This window comes from Rhinolophus ferrumequinum, chromosome 9 (genome assembly GCF_004115265.2).
Source record: "Rhinolophus ferrumequinum isolate MPI-CBG mRhiFer1 chromosome 9, mRhiFer1_v1.p, whole genome shotgun sequence".
Taxonomy (NCBI): Eukaryota; Metazoa; Chordata; class Mammalia; order Chiroptera; family Rhinolophidae; genus Rhinolophus; species Rhinolophus ferrumequinum.
In genome coordinates, this window is record NC_046292.1 from 7,065,532 (window position 1) to 7,085,073 (window position 19,542).

The window sequence follows — 19,542 nt, forward strand, 5'->3', positions numbered from 1 at the left end:
TTTTAAAAGTTAATTATTACAGGAGACCATGACCCACAGGAGGTTTTGTTTTTAAATGAAAGCTATTTTAGGAATAAAGGTTCTTCAAACTAGTAATGAATGTACACCCCCAAAACATAGCCAGAACCCCTTCTTTAAGTCACTTGTACAGAGTTAAAAATAGGTTAAAATTGACTCCAAAGAGATGGACAATCGCTCAGTTTTGTGTGTTTAACGTAACTCAGCCTTGGATCTGTTGTCTTTCAAAATGCCTTTTCTGTGATCGTCATTTTAATCATCTATCTCAGAAGTATAATTTTTTTCAAAACATGATTTAAAAGAGTGTAAGCTACCAGATTTTAAAAGGCATAATTTAAAATGCCAGACTTGTTTTGACCGCACCTTCTTCTGGTGGTCTGGAGCTCCCTTCCGGCCTTCGGGCCCTCACTTCGCTGGCCTTCTCCCTGGCTCGGCCACACGGGGGAAGCGAGACCAGGGTATGGACAGTGCAGGGGCCAGGCAGTGGGTCAGAATCGGCTTCATATGTCTCAGATCTCATTTACATATCTCCTTTCTTTTGCTTTCTGGGTAAGGCTGAATGGGTGAGGCCAGCTCGCACACCTCAAGCTGCTGTCACCCGTGGTCACCCTGTCTTAACAAGCCACTGGCGTCGTCGCATGCCAGCTGACACCAGAGAAACAGGCCTAGTGGTGCCTCGTGTTTGGGGCTGCTGAGTCAGTAGCAGCTCGTTGTCAGCCTGGGACCCACGCCTCCTTCCTGCCAGAGTTCTTGCCCATCCATTTTTGTGTTTGCTTTGGGTCACTAAACACACTCTGCGTAGCTTCTTCCCCAAAGGCTAAGTCTCCACACTTTTTCTTTAGTTGTGTCCCTGGCCCTGCTGTTTAATGGGATTTGTTGAGGACGGGCAGTGGCAGCTGGGGTGCAGAAGTTTTTAAGATGCACATCTGTTCTATTCCAGCTGTTTCCTCTATGGCTTAATATCTTTCGACAGGTCTTTCGGCTACTTGGAAACTTCTTGCTCAGAACAAGGTGTTCTGGTCGGTCACAGAGTTAGCCCAAAACATCCTGCGTGTTTGCCTACTTTCAGGAGACGCAAAGGGTTAATCTGTTAGTCTTCTGAAAGCGGCCAAAGAATGGCGTGAGGAGGGGCATTTGGGTCCTGTAAATCATTCTCCAGTCCAGCTCTCTCTGAGATAAAGCATTACCCGGTTAGGTATTTAGGTAGGAGTATTTTTAAGAGTCTCCCAGCCCTAAAAATAAAATACATCTTCTTAGAGACAGACTCCTTCCCGCTGTGACGCTAGTATGAAAACAATGGTAATGGCCGTTTTAAATACCTGAAGTTTTTAGTTGTTGCCCTGAGCCTCTTTCTTCTTGTACCGCTACCCTGCTGCTTTCAGCTCAGGGGTGACCCTACCTCTTCGCTTCTGTATTTTTGCCAAGAGGTGTCAGAACTGCTCCAAAAAAAAAAAAAGCTTGATTTTGATTAATATAGAGAAAGAAGACTTTGCCTGACTGATAATAAAACTGATAAATGACATTTGAATTACTTGTAGCGGTAATTTATTACATAAAATATCTTTTATTTGACATGCGATTAGTTGCTGGAAGCATCACTCAATCTGACTAGTTTAAACATGCTCTAAAATGAACCCCAGTAAAAACCCGGGCTGTCTGCTGCTGGCGTTATGAAATATACTAATCCTGGAGTGAGGAAAAAAAACCTGACTTTAAATATTTAAATGATTAATTGGGTTTATATATTTTTTTACCTTTCTAACCCCCTTAATTACAAGCAAACTCAGGGGAGTTTCTGAACTAGGTGTGCAATCTGCATGCCTATCACCGAGGCATTGTCTGCGTCCTGGGAGGGATTTATGGCCTCCACTCATGTGTGTTCTGCCGACTTTACAGCTGGAGCTCAGGCAGCCCTGCTCTTCCCATTTCTTGGCTTTTTAAGGACATTCTGTCTCTGGGCCCGAGCCTGGAAGATGGGATCTTCTGGGCTCAGCTCCAAGCGCAGTGCTCCTGAGTTGTCACCTCTGGACTCGCTGGCCCTCCTGCTTGGTGACGCGTCCCACTCGGTGCCTCTTTTGATACCTGCTCTTTGGTGAATGTGTTTGACCTTGAGATGTTAGTAAATGCCGGTGTCCGCAGAGAGAACATGAAGACCTACCAGAATGTTCAGTTCATTAGCGTTTATTAAGCTCCTACTGTATGCTTAGTATAGTATTGAGAGAGTCAGAACATGGTCTTGAAGAATCTCACAGGCTCTCTGGGAGATCAGATAAACTCTTAAGAAAAGGATAATAATATAAGATGTGATTTCATGCCAAAATTAATTATACAGATAAGGAATTCCGTAAGAATGCGGAAAAGAGAAAAATGAATGTGAGCTAGAGAAGTTGTAGAAGGCTTGTGGTAGGAGGTTGACCCCAAGGGGAAGCTGGATGTCACCTGGTGTGAGAATAAACCAGTGTGTCACAGCTTAAAAGAAAGGCAGGTAGAGCTGAGGACAAACCAGGCTGGAACTGGAGAGGAAATCGGACATTCTGTGCTTCCCGTTCTGTTTCTTCTTGTTTGACTTCAAAGCAGGAGTCAGTGTGTATGTGTGTGTGTGTGTGTGTGTGTGTGTGTGTGTGTGTACACGTGCGCACGCGTGCCCTGCCTAGCAGCACATTCCTGAATGGAGAGTCCTGATAGATGCTTGTTTGATTGATTCATTCCAAGCTGATTTTTCTTCTTTCCTCCCAGAGAGACAAGAAGCAAGGGAGTTTCGGGATGTAGGCAGGGCCAGTGTGCAGTTTGTAGGATAATAATTTTTTCTTAGACTTATTTTCCCCCCACTGTTGTTGATAAAACAATTTCAGCCTTTCTAAGACAGACCTGGAACTTCAGTTGCCTCTTAAAATAGGATGTAAATGTCTGAGGTTGGGGTAAGGTTTTGACATTTCATTAGAAATCGTGAGTGAGAGAGTGTTCTTTCTCAGTCTGTTTCTTTTACAGCCCTGTTTTGTAGCATACACTTACCCTTATTGTCTCGATTCTCTGAGCATTAGTTACTGAATACCCGCTGTGTGCCTGGCTCTGTGCTAGAGCCCTGGGATGCAAGGACTAACAGGGCCTCACTTCCTAGTCCCTCTCTCCACTGCTCCTGTCCAGTAGGAAAGGCAGATCAGCAGACACAGCAGTGCATGTGAGCTCGGCCCAGGTGTGGACAGTGACCCAGACGAGGTGAAGGGGTGCTTCAGAGAGCAGGAGGCGTTTAACGGGCCTGCGGGGACGATTGGTTCAGTGACCAGACAGGGTGGACAGCAGCGCCCAGGCACGTGGACGTGAAACCATGTGACGTTCAGAGCGCCTGGCACCTGGGGCGCAAGTGTCAGAAGAGACAGCCCAGAGGGAGGCAGCAGCCAGGTTGTCGCCTGGGAGAGGACAGTCAGAAGCAATGTTGATGTTTTCACTTTGAAACGCACCGTCTAGTATTTGTGAGGCCGAGCTGCCTGTGACTGGGGTTCTTAGGCACACGCTAACATCCTGGGAGCGCGGGGTGAGGCGTTGTCCACACGCTCTTCTCTGCCTGGCCCCTCAGGGCTGGGCTCAGCTGCAGGGGGGCTCTCAGATGCCTCCATTCCGGCTACGCTGCGATGGAAGCTCCCCTCGGCAGTCAGCCCCGACTCCCCACCACCAGACTCCGAATTGTTTATTCAGTCTTCTTCCCTGTTCAACTGTGAGCTCCTTGAGCTCAGAGGGCTTTCCGTTTGCTCTGACCCGAGGCTGCGACTTTGCAGGTGTCAGTAGAAATACTTGCTGAATGTGCCTGAGAAACGAGAGGCTGTGCTGGATGCCATCGGCTCTGGGAGCTGGTCAGGCCTGTGTGCTGGGCTCTGCTGTGCGGTTGCGAGGCAGAGGACAGGTCCTGTCTCCAGAAGGCCCCCCCGTGAACGCGAGGGCCGCCCGGTGCGTGGGGAGGCGCAGCGCACGCTAACCCATCCCACCCCGCATGGGGGTACTGCTGAGAGCTTCGGAATGTCCCAGCAAAGGAACTCCCAGCGTGCTAGTGTCAGGGGAGGCCTGCCGAGGAGGCAGGGCTTGACCTTGGCTGGACCCGGGGCAGAAAGGAGAGGGCACAGCAAGGCCTGGGGTGGGGGTGGCAAGTGGCCCTGGAAGTGACTAAGTGAAAGGCACGTGGGGACCTTCACAGCAGGAAATGAAATGGAAAGTCTCCTCCATTTTTCTCTCTGCTGGGTTAGCACACACATTGTACTTTTTGCTACATACAAGTGACTGGTTTGTATATGAAGAAAATATTTCTCTAATTTTTGAGGAAATTGTATTTTTCTCCTATTGTCACAAGGGTAACTGGTTTAGAACAGCAGCTTTTCAAGGGCCACCAGCCTGTCTGTTTGGTTTGCTTTGTGTCGCACCCTGTGTGGTGCCATGTGGGTGCCCGAGGAAGTGCTGCTACCTGTGGATATACAACATACGGGCAAGTGTTGCAGGAAGGAGCCGAGGGAACAGATGCTTTCTGTAGGGTTCTTGGCCCCGAAAGAGGCTTCGGTGGTGGTGGTAGCTAGGATTGTGGCTGTGCTGCCAGTGCAGCTTGTGTTTTATAAGACTGTGCAACAAACACCAGGAAACCCGAAATAAAAGTGGCTTCAACAAAATAGACGACCGTCTCTCTGTTATGTAAATGCAGGCAGGCCAGGCTCTGTGATCATCAGGGACCCTCTCCTCTGATTGTGACTGCTCCAGCCCCAACTGTCACCTCTGCTGTCCAACCAGCAGGAATGGGGGAAAGAAAGGGAAAGGGTAAGGACAATTCCTGGACATTTCCCACATCACTTCCGCTTTCTCCCTGTTGCCTGGCCACACCTGTCTGTAAGTGAGACTGGGAAATAAATGCAGGCCTTGTTCTGATGGGGCAGGTCCCCAGCTTTTCACATCCCATAGAGAGTTTGAGTTAGAATAAACACTCGATTCAGGATAATGGTTCCCTCTGGGTGGAGAGGCTAGCTTCAGTGGTGTTTGGAAAGTTTTAGCTGGTAAAATAGATGGGTTTAGGATTGCTAATTGTCCTTTGCTTCATAACTTATATAAGTGTTATATTCTTTTGTATGTATCCAATATTACGGGCTGCCTTTTAAAAAGCTGAATTAGAATTCATAGGTCTTGCTTCTTCCCTTGGTCTCAACTGCTCACTGAGCAGAGAGAGGTTAGAAGCCACCCTGTGGAGATTGTTCCCAAGCGCTGCTGGCTTCCTCTCTCTTTCTTTCTCTCTCAGTTCTGAACAGTCTTATTTTAAACATCAGCTTTATTGAGGTATAATTTACATAAAGTAAAATGCACCAATTTGAGGTGTATGATTTGAGTTTTGACAAGTGTGCATGCATGTGGCCCTCACCGCACTGTGGGACATTTCCGATACCCTCAAAACTTCCCTGTGCCCTGTTCCCAGCCAGTCCCAGCCCAGCGACCCTGGGGCCACCACGGGTCTGCTTTCTGTGGCTCCGACTAGAGTTTAATATAAATGGAATCATACAGTATGTGCTCTTCCGCATCTGGTTTCTTTCTCTCAATGTAGAGTTTTTTGAGATTCATCCAAGTTGTTGTGTGGATCAGAAGCTCCTTTTCATTTCTGGGTGGTGCTGTGTGGTGTGGACAGGTCCCAGTTTGTTTATCCATTCACCAGGTGATGGGCTTTGGGCTGTCGGCAGCTTTGAGTCATTACGAATAAAGCTCTTGTGAATATTCTTGTACAAGTCTTGTATGTTTTTATTTCTCTTTGGTAAATGCCTAGGAGTGGAATTGCGAGGTCATATGTGCGAGTAAGTTTAACTTTGTGAGAAGCTGCCCAACTGTTTTCCAAAGTGGTTGTACCATTTTACGTACCCATCAGCAGTGTATGAGCGTCCGAGTTGGCTACACGTCCTCACTAACAGTTGGTATTCTCAATCTTTTTAATTTTAGCAATTTTAATGCCTGTGTAATGGTATCTCATAGTGGTCTACATTTCTGTGATGACTAATAATATCGAGCATCTTTTTATGTGCTAACTGTCATTTGCATATATTCTCTTGTGAAGTGTCTGTTCCAATCTTTTGCCCATTTTAATTGTCTAATTAAGTTGGAAGAGTTCTTTAAATATTCTGGATTTAAGTTCTTGTCAAATATACGTATTGTTCGCATTTCCTCCCGGTCTGTGACTTTGTTTTTTTTCTTGACATTGCCTTTTGAAAAGCAAAAGATTTTAAATTTGATCACACCCATTTATCTTCCTTTTTTCTTTTATAATTCATGGTCTTTGTGTCCTAAGAAGCCTTTGCTTACCCCAAGTTGGAAAGTTTTTCTCCTATGTTTTCTTCTAGGAGTTTTTTAGTGTTGACTTTAATGTTGAGATCTCTGATTCATTCTTATTTATGTTTATGTGTGGTATAAGGAGAAGGTCAAGGTTTATTTTTCCCTATGTGGATATCCAATTGTGCCAACACCATATGTTCAAAAGATTATCCTATCCCCATTGAATGACTTGTCCCTTTATCAAAAATCAATTGCTTATATGTGCATGGGTCTATGTCTTGACTCTTCTTTTTCAAAATCTATTTTTTAAACAAATCTATTGAAGTATATTTACATATCATAAAACTCACCCATTTCAAGTGTACAAGTCAGTGATATTTAACTTCACTGAGTAGTACAACCTTAAATCAGTTTCAGAGCACTTTTGTCTCCCAAATACCATCTTCCGTGCCCATTTTACTGTTAGTGTCACTTCCAGCCCCCGGTAACCATGATAACTTTACTTTTTCTGGACATTTCAAGTAAATGGAATCATACAACTTAGGATCCCTTGTTATCTGCCATATTTCTCTGAAGCCCATCCATGTTGTCGCACATAGTGGCTTCATTGCTTTCTATTGCTGAGTAGTATTTCATCATGTGGATGGACCACGTCTTGTCTGCCGGTCGCCACCTGATGGACGTTTAGGCTGTCTCCAGTTTGGGCTAACGTGAATCGTGCTGCTGAGAACATCTGTGTGCAAGGCTTGTGTGGACGTAAGTTTTCATTCCTCTTGGGTGGAGATCTAGGATGGAATTGCAGTTTTATGTTTCTAGATTCCTCTTAATTTTTTTCTTTCTAGTCAGCTTTTTTGAAGTAAAATTTACACAATAGGATTAATCATTTTTAAGTGTATAATTTGATGAGTTGTACAAATGAGTCATAACTTATGTAACCAATGCTACAATCACAATATAGAAATTTTCCCCAGAAAGTTTCTTTGTACCCTTTATGTCAGCCCTCTCCCCAAGTTCCAGTTTCTGTCAACCAGCAGTCTGCTCTCTGCCACTAAAGTTCTGCCTTTTAGAAAATTTCATGTAGATGGAATCATACAGCATGTAGTCTTTTGTGTCTGGTTTCTTTACCATCACAAACATACATACATGCCTACTTACATACATACATACATACATACAGAACCAGGTACTAAATATTTTACTTTGTGAGCTACACATGTTTCTTTCACGTGTCCTCCCCCACCCCTCTTCCCATGCATTGTATGGATGTGCCACAGTTTGTTTATCCATTGACCACTGTCCAGTATGGGGCTATTAGGCGTAACGCTGCCATGAGAATACGTCTTTGTGTACAGATGTGCTTTCCTTTTTCTTTAGGTAAATACCTGGGAGTGGAAGCCTCAGTCACACCTTAGCTGTGTGTTTCAATTTGTAAGAAATTGCCAGATTCACCAAAATGGTTGCCCATTTTACGTTCCCATCAGCAATGTATGTGTGTTTCAGTTGCTCCACATCCTTGGAAGCACTTGCTATTGTCAGTTTTTAAGTTTAGCCATTCAGATGTGTATGTCATAGAATCTCACTGTACTTTTAATTTGTATTTCCCTAAGGGCTGATAATGTCAGGCATATTTTCAGGTGCTTATTGGCCGTTTATATATGTTTTGTGAAGTGTCTTTTCCAGTCTTTTGCCCATTTTTAAAATCATGTTGTTTTGTGTTTTAGTGAATTGTAAGAACTCTTTATGTATTCTGATTGTAAGTCCTTTATCACATACATGTTTTGCAGATATTTTCTCCCAGCTGATGGCTTGCCTTTCGTTTTCTAGACAGTGCCTTTTGAAAGCCAAACGTTTAAAATTTTGATGATGTCCGTTTCAATCAATTTTTTTCCTTTTATGGTTTATGCTTTTTATATCTTCAGATGTCTTTTCCTCCCCCAAGGTTGCAAAGATTTTCTTTGATGTTTTCTGTTTTCTTCTAGAAGCTTTATCGTTTTTGCTTTATTGTTTAGGTGTGTGTGATCCGTTGTGAGTTCCGTTTTGTGTGTGGTGTAAGGTTGAAGTCCGTTTCCCCCTATGGAGGGCCCATTGTCTCAACACAGTTGTTGTCAAGATTACCCTTCCCCACAGAAGCACCTTGGCTTCTTTGTGAAAAATCAGTTGACTGTGGAAGCATGGGTCCATTTCTGGACTCCTCTGATTCTTACAGTTTAATTAGGGTTCATAGTTTTTCATCTCTGAGTGAGGATATAGATATGCCTCAGTACCCTTCCTGCCTAAAGAGGACACTGCGGATAGCTCTGCAGCTTGCGAGAATGGAAAAGATGGTCTTTCACAGGATGTTCACATGAAGACAGGCCTTGGATTTTCAGAAGCGACTGCCGTTGGGCTACTGTAGGCCTTTGCTGTACAGGTGCTTCTCCTCGGAGCGGAGCTGTTCTGTGTCTGGTTGCCGCGCTCTGGGTCAGTTTGTCTTTCTGACCACTGCCGGCCTCCCTCAGCTCAGCCTGTGGTTCCCTTCAGCTGGTCAGCAGTCTCTGTGCCTTTGGCCCAGCAGCTCCGTGCTGTAATGGAACTGAGGCGGCGGACTGGCTTTAGTCCAGGACCTCACTGTGGATGAGCCTGTCTGACCATTTCCTTTCCAGGGTGGTTTGTGCGCAAAGCTGATGGGGTGATTTGAGAAGCTGGGTGCACCACTGTGTGGAGTCCTGGCTCCAGCCTTGATGAGTCTGGAGGGGACCACCCTGGGCCTGCCCAGTGTCGCCCCGCACTCCGGCTGCCAGCCTCCCTGAGCACTTGGTTGATTCTCCCTGTTGATTCTCCCTCCCGTCAGCAAGCACGTCTCTGGATGCAGATTGTCTCTACGGGTGACTTTGTGACCGCTCTCTGCTCTGTCCTGATGAATCTTTACTGGATTGTGGGGTTTCTGGGGTGTCAGCGAGCCCCTGACTTGGTGGTTTCAAGTTCCACATGGCCATGTTGTGTGCACAGCTCCCGGCTCCACGCGTGTGTTCCTCATCGGATGCTTGTTCTCGCCGGCTAGGCGAGGGTTTCTTGGTTGTTGGAGACGTAGCTAAGGGAATTGAGTAATGTCGGTTTTGTTGGTGTTCGGTGAGGTCAAGGAGCCATGGGGGTGCAGCTTGCTTTCCCCTCACGTGGCCACCGTACACCGTGGATTCACCTGAAATCTCTGAGACTGTCAGAGCGCAAGCCAGCTGATGGAATCCTTGGAAGGTTAAGGAAGGGGCTGCATTTCGAAGAGCCTGCACCGCTCTCCCTGCAACAGTTTGTCCTCTGGCCTCACTGCAGCCCAAAGACGTAAGGGCGGCCCCAGAAACGCTCAGTTGTGCGGGATGCGATTTGCTGCCACAGTCGACGGTCTCCTCGTCCTTCACGAGACACAGTGATGTGCTGTGTCGGTCAAGTACCTCGCCGTGGCAGTGGGGAAAGGGCTGTGGATGATTTGAATCTGAGCGACAGTAAAAACAGTATTGTTCCCCGGTTCTCTGAATCTAGAAAAGCTCTGCCACCTTCAGTCAAGTGGTCTGGGCTTCGTGAGAAGAGAAGAATGTCTCTGGGAACCATCCGATTGAAGCTGTGGAACCAGGGTCTCTAACTCGGGCTTCTTGCCCCCTTGTCTGCCGTGTGTGCGGGCATCTGCTTCCAGACCGGGGGCTCGGAAGCTTTTAAAAAGCTCCTCATTCATTTCCCTTACTTTCAAAGTAGGGCTTTTTGCCCTGGACTGTATGATTCTGGACATTTGGGGAGCATGGTGATGAGGTGCTCTGTTCTCCGTTTCCTCTCGGAGCTCTGACTGCACTGGGCTTGGAAAAAGCTTGGCTCCAGTGCGGGTGGGGAGAGGGCTCCAGGTGGTCATAGCTGGGGTCTGAGCTAGTTTGGGGTCACGCCAAGTGCTTTCTCAGTAACTCTGATCTTTACCTTTTGAAAGGCATGCAGTGGGTAGGCGTTTTCTCCATCTTAGTTTGTCGCTTTTTTCATTTTGCCACAAGACAGAGTTGTATCACACATCTCCAAAACGAGTAAAATGGCATTTCAGCTTCTTGTCTTTATAGACTCTCTGAACTTTAGGAAAGATCATTCTGGTCCCTTTTCATTAATAATGAAAACCAGGGGGCAATAAAATGTTCTTAACGCGAGCCTGGCAGGATCCGGGAGCCGTGCGGGGGTGAAGGGTGCGGCTGGCAGGGAGCCACAGGTGTTTCTTGGGGCTTGAGGAGGTCAGAGCCACTGTGGGACAGGGCCTGGTTCTCGGACCCCCGAACTGCCTGCACCTGTTCAGCCCCAGCCCCCAGAATGACAGGCTTCATCCTCAAGGCTTCATTTCCTGCGTGTTCGCAGGAAAGAAGGTTCCAGCACACACTCTGGGTTCTGGTCCAGTTTTGAGTTGCAACGGTTTTCCTGTAAGCTATTTAGTGAGTATTTGAGAATTAGTGGTGAATATAATATCCTGGACATGTGCCCATTTTGAAGATGCTCTCAGGATTTTGACAGTGCAGACGGATGTGCTGGTGGTGGATTAAAGCCCCTCTGAGCAGTGGAAAGGTTACGCAGTATCTTCACTTTTTCCTCCTAAAAATGAACTTACACTAGACACTGGAGTTTGCATCAAGGTCCTCTGAGCAGAGGAGGCCAGGAATGACAGAAAGAGCCATGCCTGGGACTCAGAGCTCCCTGGCTGGATTTAAAAAGTGGTGGTTGCTTGTCTTAGGCAGATTCAGATTCGTGTGGGATGGGATGTTACTACAGGTGGAAGCCGCAGAGCCCCCCTCTGGAGACGGCTTCTTACACTGAACCCTGCGTGTCACTGCACAGCTTGGGAGAGAGAGGGGAGGTCCTGGCTCTCTGTAACCCAAACCCCAGGGCCCATAATGGCACCGATGGATACATTTCCATAAATATGAAAACCACCTGCATGCCACAAACACCATAAGCAGAGTCAAAAGAAAACTAAACTGGGAAAGAGTTTTGTAACTCCTATTGTAGACAAAGGGCCAATTTCCCTGGTGTATAAAAGGTTTCTATGAATTGATAAGGACATTGATTTTAAAATGGAGTAGGAAAGTACGGTTCACATGCAGTAAACTGAAAAGGAAACGCAGATGAAAAGGCGCTCAGTCCTCATTTATAATAAGATAAATGCAAATTAAAGCTAGAGTGAAGTACTGTTTTCCCGCTCTCGTATTGGCAGAAATCTGCGGGTGTGATTACCCATTGTGGTGGGGTGGCTGTGAGTGTACCTGGCTGGTGGGGATGGACTGGTTCAACCCCGGGGAGCAGTTTCTGTCCAAATTGCAAATGTGTATACCTCTGACCCAGCCTCCCAGGAATTCACAATTACAGATGTCCTTGTACGTACATGTGAGGTGACATGACCACTCATGGCTGGCAGCACTGTGTGAAATAGTAAAACTCTGGAACCATCTAATCGTCCATCAATAGGGAATTGGTTAAATGGAATATTAAGCAGCCACAGAAAAAAGAAGAATGAGAAATAGGGAGAAAGGAGAAGGAAAATAATACATATCTGTGTTGCCTTATATGTGCGTAAAAATTCTCCGACAGGATAAACAAGAAACTCTGAACAGTGGCTATTGATGGAGGAGGGAGCCTGTTTGCCGTAGACTGTCGTAAGCTATGTGATTTGAAAACTAACAGCAAAAAAATGGGAGTTGAGAGCTGTGGGAGAGGCCACCTGTTGATTCCAGTTGTGCAGGAGACTCAGGCGGGGCTGGGTGACAATGGGAAACTCACAGGGAATCCGGGCAGGGTGTGGGGAGGGGAGGGGTGAGGTGGCCAAGGAGAGACTCTTGCTCTGCCCCCTGAGAGCCCCGTTCAGCAGCCCGGGGAGGAGCAAGCACCTCCTTTGCCCCCTTGGGTGTCCTTGCCACTTGGCTCCCCCCAGTTGGGCTGCATGCCAGCAGCCCTTCCTCCCATGCGCCCACATCCTCCTACCACTGAGCTTTCCCTCCCTGCTCTCCTTCGGTCATGCAACACCAGGAGGACAAATACCTCGGGAGCTCGCAGGCCAGGGGAGAGGTGAAGGCCGAAGCACACAGGTGTCGGTCCTAAAATCCCTTCCTCAGCTTTGCTTGGCCGAGAGGCGCTCCTGTCGGGTTCCATGGATGCTGCTGTTCTTCCTTCTTCACCTTTTCTCTCCCAAATTTCCTTCCAGATCCTAGTTCCACGTCACAGCAGCATGCCTTGGGTGGGTGCCTTCTGGGTAACTTCCCATGGGCACTGTGGTCTGATCCCACAGACTGGTCGGTGTCCCACAGAGCCGGCGGTTCTGGAAGCAGTGGTCCATGCCCCCCCTCCCCCCCGGTAGCAGATCCCTTGAGAGGAGGCAGAGCGCCACGCCGGGTGGGCTGGACATTGCTGCTCTAGGTGGACATGCGAAATGGAGACAGTGCTTTCCCGGGCGCCTCACAGAGTCACTGCGGCATCAGATAAGATTCCAGCCATGGAAGCACTGCAGACAGTGCACGGGAGCAATTAGAAAACTGTCCTCTGCTCCTGTGGCAGCAGCATTTCCTCCCGGAGTTCGGGGGGAGCTTGTGTGTGGGGGCGCTGGGCCAGGAGTCTGCTCCTCCATGAAGACTGGCAGCCCATGCCTGGGGCCCCCGCACCCAGCAGCACGTCGTCCTGCCCCGACATTCCCGTCCCTGTCCCCCTCCCTCTCGCCCTCCCTGGCCCCTTGCAGTAGCGTCCTCCCCGCGTTCCTCCCCCATAGCCTGACCTCAAGGCTCCTGCTGTTCCCCTGAGGAGAAAGCTGACCACTCACTCCTGCCCTCAAGCCTTCGGTGACCCCACTGCTTGTGTGAAACGACGTTGGGGTTCCTTGGACACAATGCCCACCTGGCCCTGCCTTTCCTACCTCTTTCCCGCCCGGCCCACTCTCCACTGGCCCGCAGACTAACTTGGCCCCTCTCTGTTCCCGTGGCTCTCTTGGCCAGCAGTAGCCCTCTGGCTTGGTCAGGCCCAGGGGCTCCCCCATCCGCACCGGCCGCCTGTTCTCCTTTGAGCACAGGTCAGCTGTGCTCACCTGCCTTTCACCTGTTCGTCCCCAGCCTGGAGCTCTGTCCTCGGGACCCTGCAGATCTCAGCGTGCACCCTGCCCTGCCGTCCCCCCTCTCCCATCACCCTGTTTGGCCTTCTTGATCACTGTGGAGTGGCCGCGTTCAGTCATCTGTAGATTGTCTCTCCACCAGCTCAACGGGAGAGCAGAGCAGGACAGGGCGGGGGGGGGCCCTCACCACCGTCCCCTTCCTGTCAGACACATAGTCAGTACTTCGTGAAGGGTTGGACAAACAGATGACGCAGTGTTTCCCCACCCCCTTCCCCTCCCCCCGCCTCTGAAGTGGCTCATAGCAGGTCCCTGTCTGTAGTAGGGCCTGTGGACGTGCATTTATACACGCCTGAGTGTGTTTGTGTCAGCCTCACTGGACCCCTCGTTCCTTGAGAGTGGGCACCATGCCCTAGGTCTTCAGCTCGCCTCTGCCAGCTGACTCCCCACATGGAGACTCAGCTCCCTGCAAACCCCTGCGCACTGCAGGCGCACACTGAGGCAGGTCATTGCGAGAGCCGGACGAGGCGGGGGCTGCAGCCTGGCCGGTGCTTCTGACAGCCACACGCTGTCTCCTGCAGTTGGGTGTTACAGATGCCAGACTTGTGAGAGGAGGACACGGAGCACATGTGCTCTCCCTGGCCCCCAGGAAGGACGCGTGTGCCTCTTCTCCTGACGCGTCTCTTCTCCCAACCGTAGGCTCTGTGGGTTCCCGATGGAGAGATTACAGTGCATTGGCCATCATCATGGCAGGAATCGCATTCGGCTTTCACCAGCTCTACAAGGTAAGTGCGCCCTTCCCCACATCCCCGCTCGGCATCCAGCCCCGTTCTCCCCTCTGTAGAGGCTCTCAGCCCTGGGGCGCGGTGGCAGGAGTGATGCAGTGAACAGAGGAACACACTCCTGGAGGGTTCAAGTCCAGGTCCTGCCCCCACCCGGATGGGTGCACTTGGCAGGCTCAGTCCCCGCCTCATCCACTGGTTGGCATCTCTCCTCAAAGTCCCTGCTCTGTGGGGTGAGCCGTGTCGAGTCCTTAGGACAGAGCCTGGCACATACGAAGCAGCCTGAGTCTTGGGAGACTGAACAACATGGGGTTAGAGTGTGGACAGTGGGGCCCAGCTTCCTCTGCTGTCTCCCGGCTCTGTCACTTAGGTATGTGACCACAGGCCCAGTGGTCTCCTCTGCAAAATGGGGACGATAGAACCTGCGTCACGAGGCTGTTGAGAAACTCAGTGGTGCTTCTTGGGAAGTGCTGTGTGCGTGGCACGGAGGGAGCACTCTGAACGCCACTGTTCTCCTTCGTGTTAAAAACCAGTTCGGGGACTCTCAGCATAATCTTATTTATGGGATCTAGTTTTTGTTTCTTATGTGTTGTGTTGCCGTCCATGTAAACCTAGGATTTTCCCCGGACCTCTCAGGATCCCAGAGGTCGTTGGTTCCAACAGAACAGCAGGCACGAGTGAACACTTATTTCCTTGATACCAGAAACTAACTTTGATTTGAAGCAAATGAGTCTTTTCTAGAAGATGCAGAGCCCGGGTGGGTGCCCAGAGACAAAAGGTGAAACAGTGGTCGGAGGACTTCCGTTGGGCTGCTCCTTGTGAGGCCGCCTGCAGCAATCTCTCGTTTGGAGATTTCTTTTTAAAGAATCGGGAATAAATACCCAGACTTACTGTTGTAACTTTTAGCACGTGAAACATGTTTAAACATTGCACTCTGGGATTCATGATTTTTGACTTGGTACAAACCTAACGACAGAGTTGTAGCAGAATATACATTTTTCAATGTAACGCCTATTCTTGGGTTTGGAAAGTTCCATGTCAGGAATCCAGAAGCAAAATGTTCTACATCCTGGAACCTCACCTCTGGCCCAGTGCCCCTCCTTACCGCGTGTGCAAGCCTCTTTCTGATCTCCAACTATATACAGTTGCCAAGAAGAAGAAAATGCTTAAATTCATGTCTCGGCTGCCCGGAGTAGTACGGAACAGTCACATGGCCGCCCTCAGACAGCCTGTGATCTGATGAGAACGGAAAACAGGGCTCCCCTTGGTGTGGACAGCAAAGCAGACATATCCTCAGTTGTTGCCACCAAACTCTGGTCTTTCCTCTCTGTTAGAAAAGAAAAGAGACATTGAAAGATCAGTCAGTGGTGAGAAGAGAATCTCTGAAACATCTAATAGTTTCTTCAAGTTAAAAAGGGAGGGCAGGTGAGCCGTCATCTTGTTTTATAAATACTTAAAGATTTCGGCTGGGGTTAGTGTGTGTATGTGTCCTTCCCTTGGCATTTTTGATCTCAGAAATGGACTTTTTAGTTCCCCACACGTATAAGAATTTCTTGATTTTCATACTTAGGAAATTTTCAACCTGGAGTGTAAGGCTACCTTTGATGAGTTTCAGCCCAGTTGTAGGTAATAACTCAAACGGTGGTTGAAAAGCACTTTGCAAAATAGAAGACGCTTCTGTACGTGTGCTAAATAATGACCTCCACTCAGGAGCTGCTCTAGAAATGAGTTCTCCCGCAAACCCCTTGTGAGAGACTTCCTTTTCCTTCCCCAGTACAGAAACCTTAATGGAGAAGTTGCTGTCTGTTTTCCTCTGTGGGGCCCAAGTGGAGTGAGAGGCCAAGTTCTCCTTTGTCACACTGGCCAGTCTCCACACCTGCCAGCGCGCACTGCGCTGCAGTGCCACCCGTTCAAGTTGGCTGGTCTCACGCGCTGAACTGGGAGGGCGCCAAACCCTGAGCGTTTGGACTTCAGAGCTTACCTCTCCCCACGGCCACCCTGCTGCCCACCTGCCACCACCCAGTTACCAGTGACCCCCCCACCTGCCTTCTTCCTGAATATTCCGAGACCCCATCCTCCCCTAGTCTGGGTTCTCCACATTTGGGGTCCTCCCTGCTTGGTTGCCTGTTTTCCCCATGGTCAGTTTCTTCAGATTCTGCCCCTTCTTCTCCCTTCTGCCCGAGTCTCAGTTCTGGGAGAATTTGACTGCATCTGACTCTTAGCTGAAGGAAGCTTGTCCTGAAGATTCAAGGCTAGTTTAGAAAAAGACCGAGATGACCTCTTCCGATGGCCTCGGAATGGCCATATATTATCCCCTCATAAAAGAACCAAAGGTCCCAGAAATCAGCTGTGGGTTCCCATCTAGTTTCTCAAATAATCTTTGTTTATTTAATTTTACTCATTTGTTCCTTAATGGAAACTTCACTCACGTGGTTCAAAATGTTACAGGTTCACAAAAGTGTCCAGTAAAAAGCTCTCGTCCCTCGAGGCCACCAGTGGTATCTTGTGTAACCTGTCACATTGTTATCTTAAAACTTTTCAAGTACAATTTAAAATATTCTTGTTACAGAAATGATAGCTACTGTGCCATTAAGAAAACTAAATAAACGAACCAAAAAGTTTTCCGTAAGAATCAGTCAAATTGATTCCACTCGATCCTGTTCCTGGTCCTTCTCCCTATTCAGACAGAATTTTTCCTTGGTTCTTTCGCAGCCTCATAACTTTCAAATATCTTGTTCGTTTACGGTGTTTGCCCAGAGAGTTTCCAAAACCTGGGGGTGACAGACAGAAAATTGGTCTGCAGGATGAGAAACTGTTGGAGAATAACCCCAATCTGCACCCGTTGCCCCTGCCCACCCTGCTTCTTGTAGAGATGCCTGCTCCCCCTGATCATGGGCGGCCGAGAGGACAGGAAGCAACTGGAGAGGATGGAGGCGAGTCTCGCGGAGCTGAGTGGCAGCGCGGCACAGACAGGTGAAGATTAACGACTCCATCTAGTCACCCCTCAAAGCCCTCTCCAGGCAGCCCCTTCTCTGCCCCCTCCCTGCTCCCCTCCGTCTCCACTTTATGTGGTGACTTCATTTATCTGCTCTGAGAATCTGTTCACATTTGCAAATGAAGCCGCCGTCATTTCGGTTTAATTTGAAATTGCTTGTTTACTGTCGGCGCGGCCTCAATTAATTATGTTTTTACGGAAAGGCTCCCAACCTCAGAATATTAATAAGGGGAATAAAATGACAGCCTTTCTAAGGGCTGTAAAGTTCATTTTTAATTTCTGCTTCTATGAGGTTTTCAGGGGGGTTTTCAGCGATTTTCCCCCTTCCCTGTAAGAATCCAACGTGGGGTCAAGAGAGGCTGTAATTACTGCGGCTCCCGGGACCCCAGCCACCCCCTCTGTCATCGACTCCACAGGGCTCGCGTTCATTACCCAGGGCCCCAGTGATGGCCCAGATTAGCTGGTACCTGTCGCACCAGAGGTGGCTTTTCTCCTTTATAAACTTGTTTACTAGATAGTGGCTGTGAATCTAAAAACTCAGGCAAGTGAGACAGCCTCTGTCCCAGGCCGCTGGGCCCTCAGAAATGCTCAGGTAGTGGTGGCCCCAAGTCCTGGACAGGTCACGTGACACCAGGAAGCTCCGCAGCCTCCGGGTTGGGTGGGCAGGGCAGGGAGGAGCCGCAGGGCCCTGGGTTTGCAGTTTTAACCACTCCCGGGCAGCATAGAGACCCAAGATGTGTCTCTGACACGAGTGGAGACTTCCCGTGAGTCCCACAAGGACACAGCCAGGCTGTGAGACGAGGGATACAGACGTTACAGAAGTTGGAAGAGCCCAGCAAATCATCAGCAGATATAATTAGAGGGGAGAGGTTTTGGATGGATATACTGTTGACCATGGACAACTGCACAATAGAAAGATAAAGTAGAAATGCTAGAGGTTAGATACAGTGCAGGTGGATTACCCAGAGTGCAGATAAATTATACGGGTTGCGGGGGTGGGGGACGTGTGCAGACAAATTAGACGCTGCAGCTTAGGGTGTGTGCACAGAGGGAAGAATCTGTGGGTACCGGTTAACAGATGCCACTGCCCTTTTCTCTCAGTGACTCAGCTGCAGGTGACGTTAGCCTCTGTCCAGGAGCTGCTGACTCAGCAGCAGCAGAAGGTCCAGGAACTCGCCCACGAACTGGCCACAGCCAAGGTACTTGTCTTTGACCCTCCGGCTTTCCCGGTCTGCCCTGCACAGCTCTGCACGCTTGTCCTTTGTGCCCAGTTCACTGCTTTCCGCTGGGTCTGCCCTTTCTCATGCCGGTCATGCGATGGGCCCACACTGCCTTGTAGAGAAAGGAGGATCCAGTGATGAAGGCCATCCTTTCTGTCTCCCTGTCACCTCCCAACAGGAGGGAGGCAAAACTCTCTGCCTGTGGCCCTCCTGGGGCAGCACACGCCCCAGCTCTGGAGGCGGTTGTTGTAGACACGGAATGGTCTTCACCTGCAAGTTAGGTCACAGGTCACAGTTGCCAAGGGAATTGGGGTGGAGGTGGAGGGAGTGTCAAGGTAGACTCTGCTGTATAGTGCAGGTTCTCTAAACCCAGGTCTCAGCATCAGGTAACCCCTAACGGACTCTAGCGCCTACTTGATCAGTGGGGCAGTTTCCATGCCTCACTTCCCAATCTGAAGCGGTCTTAGTAGTATCAGACCATGGGATCAGACTGCCTGGGGTGAAACCCTCCTCTGCCACATGCTGGCTGTGTGACCACAGGCAAGTTACTTAACCTCTCTGAGTCTTAGTTTCCTCATCTGTAAAATGGAGCTATAATGGTACCTCCTTCCTTGTCCTTACGTGCTGAAGCCATTGTGCCTGGCTTCAGTCAGCTCCCAGGATTGCAGGCCTCTGGCCTGGGTTCTGTGGGTGTGTGACAAGGCCATTCCTGAGGCACTGTCTCAGACAGACGCAGATGTCCTCTCTGCTCCATCCCCTTCTCCCTGTTGTTTTCCACTGCTTCCACCACCGATTCTGTGAGAGATCCAGGCTGAGTGGTTCACCCAGGCTCGCCCCACCCCAGTGCACAGCACTCGGATCTTTTGCATTTGCACAAACCCAGCAACATGGGAATCCTTCCATGGCTGATGGAATCTGGGGTGCCTCCTGTGAAGAGAGTCCCTGAGAATCCCCTCCTCAGGTACCGCCCCCACAGAGGTGCTGCCTGCACTTCCTCAGATGGCGTGGTGGCCCGGAGGCCGCGGCCCGTAAAGAACCTAGAAGGCTGGTTACCGCCCCGCCCCACGCTCCTCTGTTATCTTTTGGAGCCATGGCCTGCCAGTGACCAGAAGCCATTCCGGAAATTGGAAAACTGTTTCCAGGCTTAACCATTAAGATTAAGAC

At 49.2% G+C, this 19,542-nt stretch overlaps 1 protein-coding gene across 4 annotated transcripts in view; it reads left to right on the forward strand.

Moving 5' to 3' along the window:
* The window catches only part of PEX14 (peroxisomal biogenesis factor 14), a 156,080-nt gene that overhangs the window by 131,405 nt on the left and 5,133 nt on the right, over nt 1-19,542 (forward strand). For all 4 annotated transcript variants that reach the window (XM_033114725.1, XM_033114726.1, XM_033114727.1 and 1 more), the window contains 3 exons: nt 14,081-14,166; nt 17,034-17,136; nt 18,260-18,357. In XM_033114725.1, the coding sequence (XP_032970616.1) occupies nt 14,081-14,166; nt 17,034-17,136; nt 18,260-18,357 (287 nt within the window). The remainder of the gene's footprint in view (nt 1-14,080; nt 14,167-17,033; nt 17,137-18,259; nt 18,358-19,542) is intronic.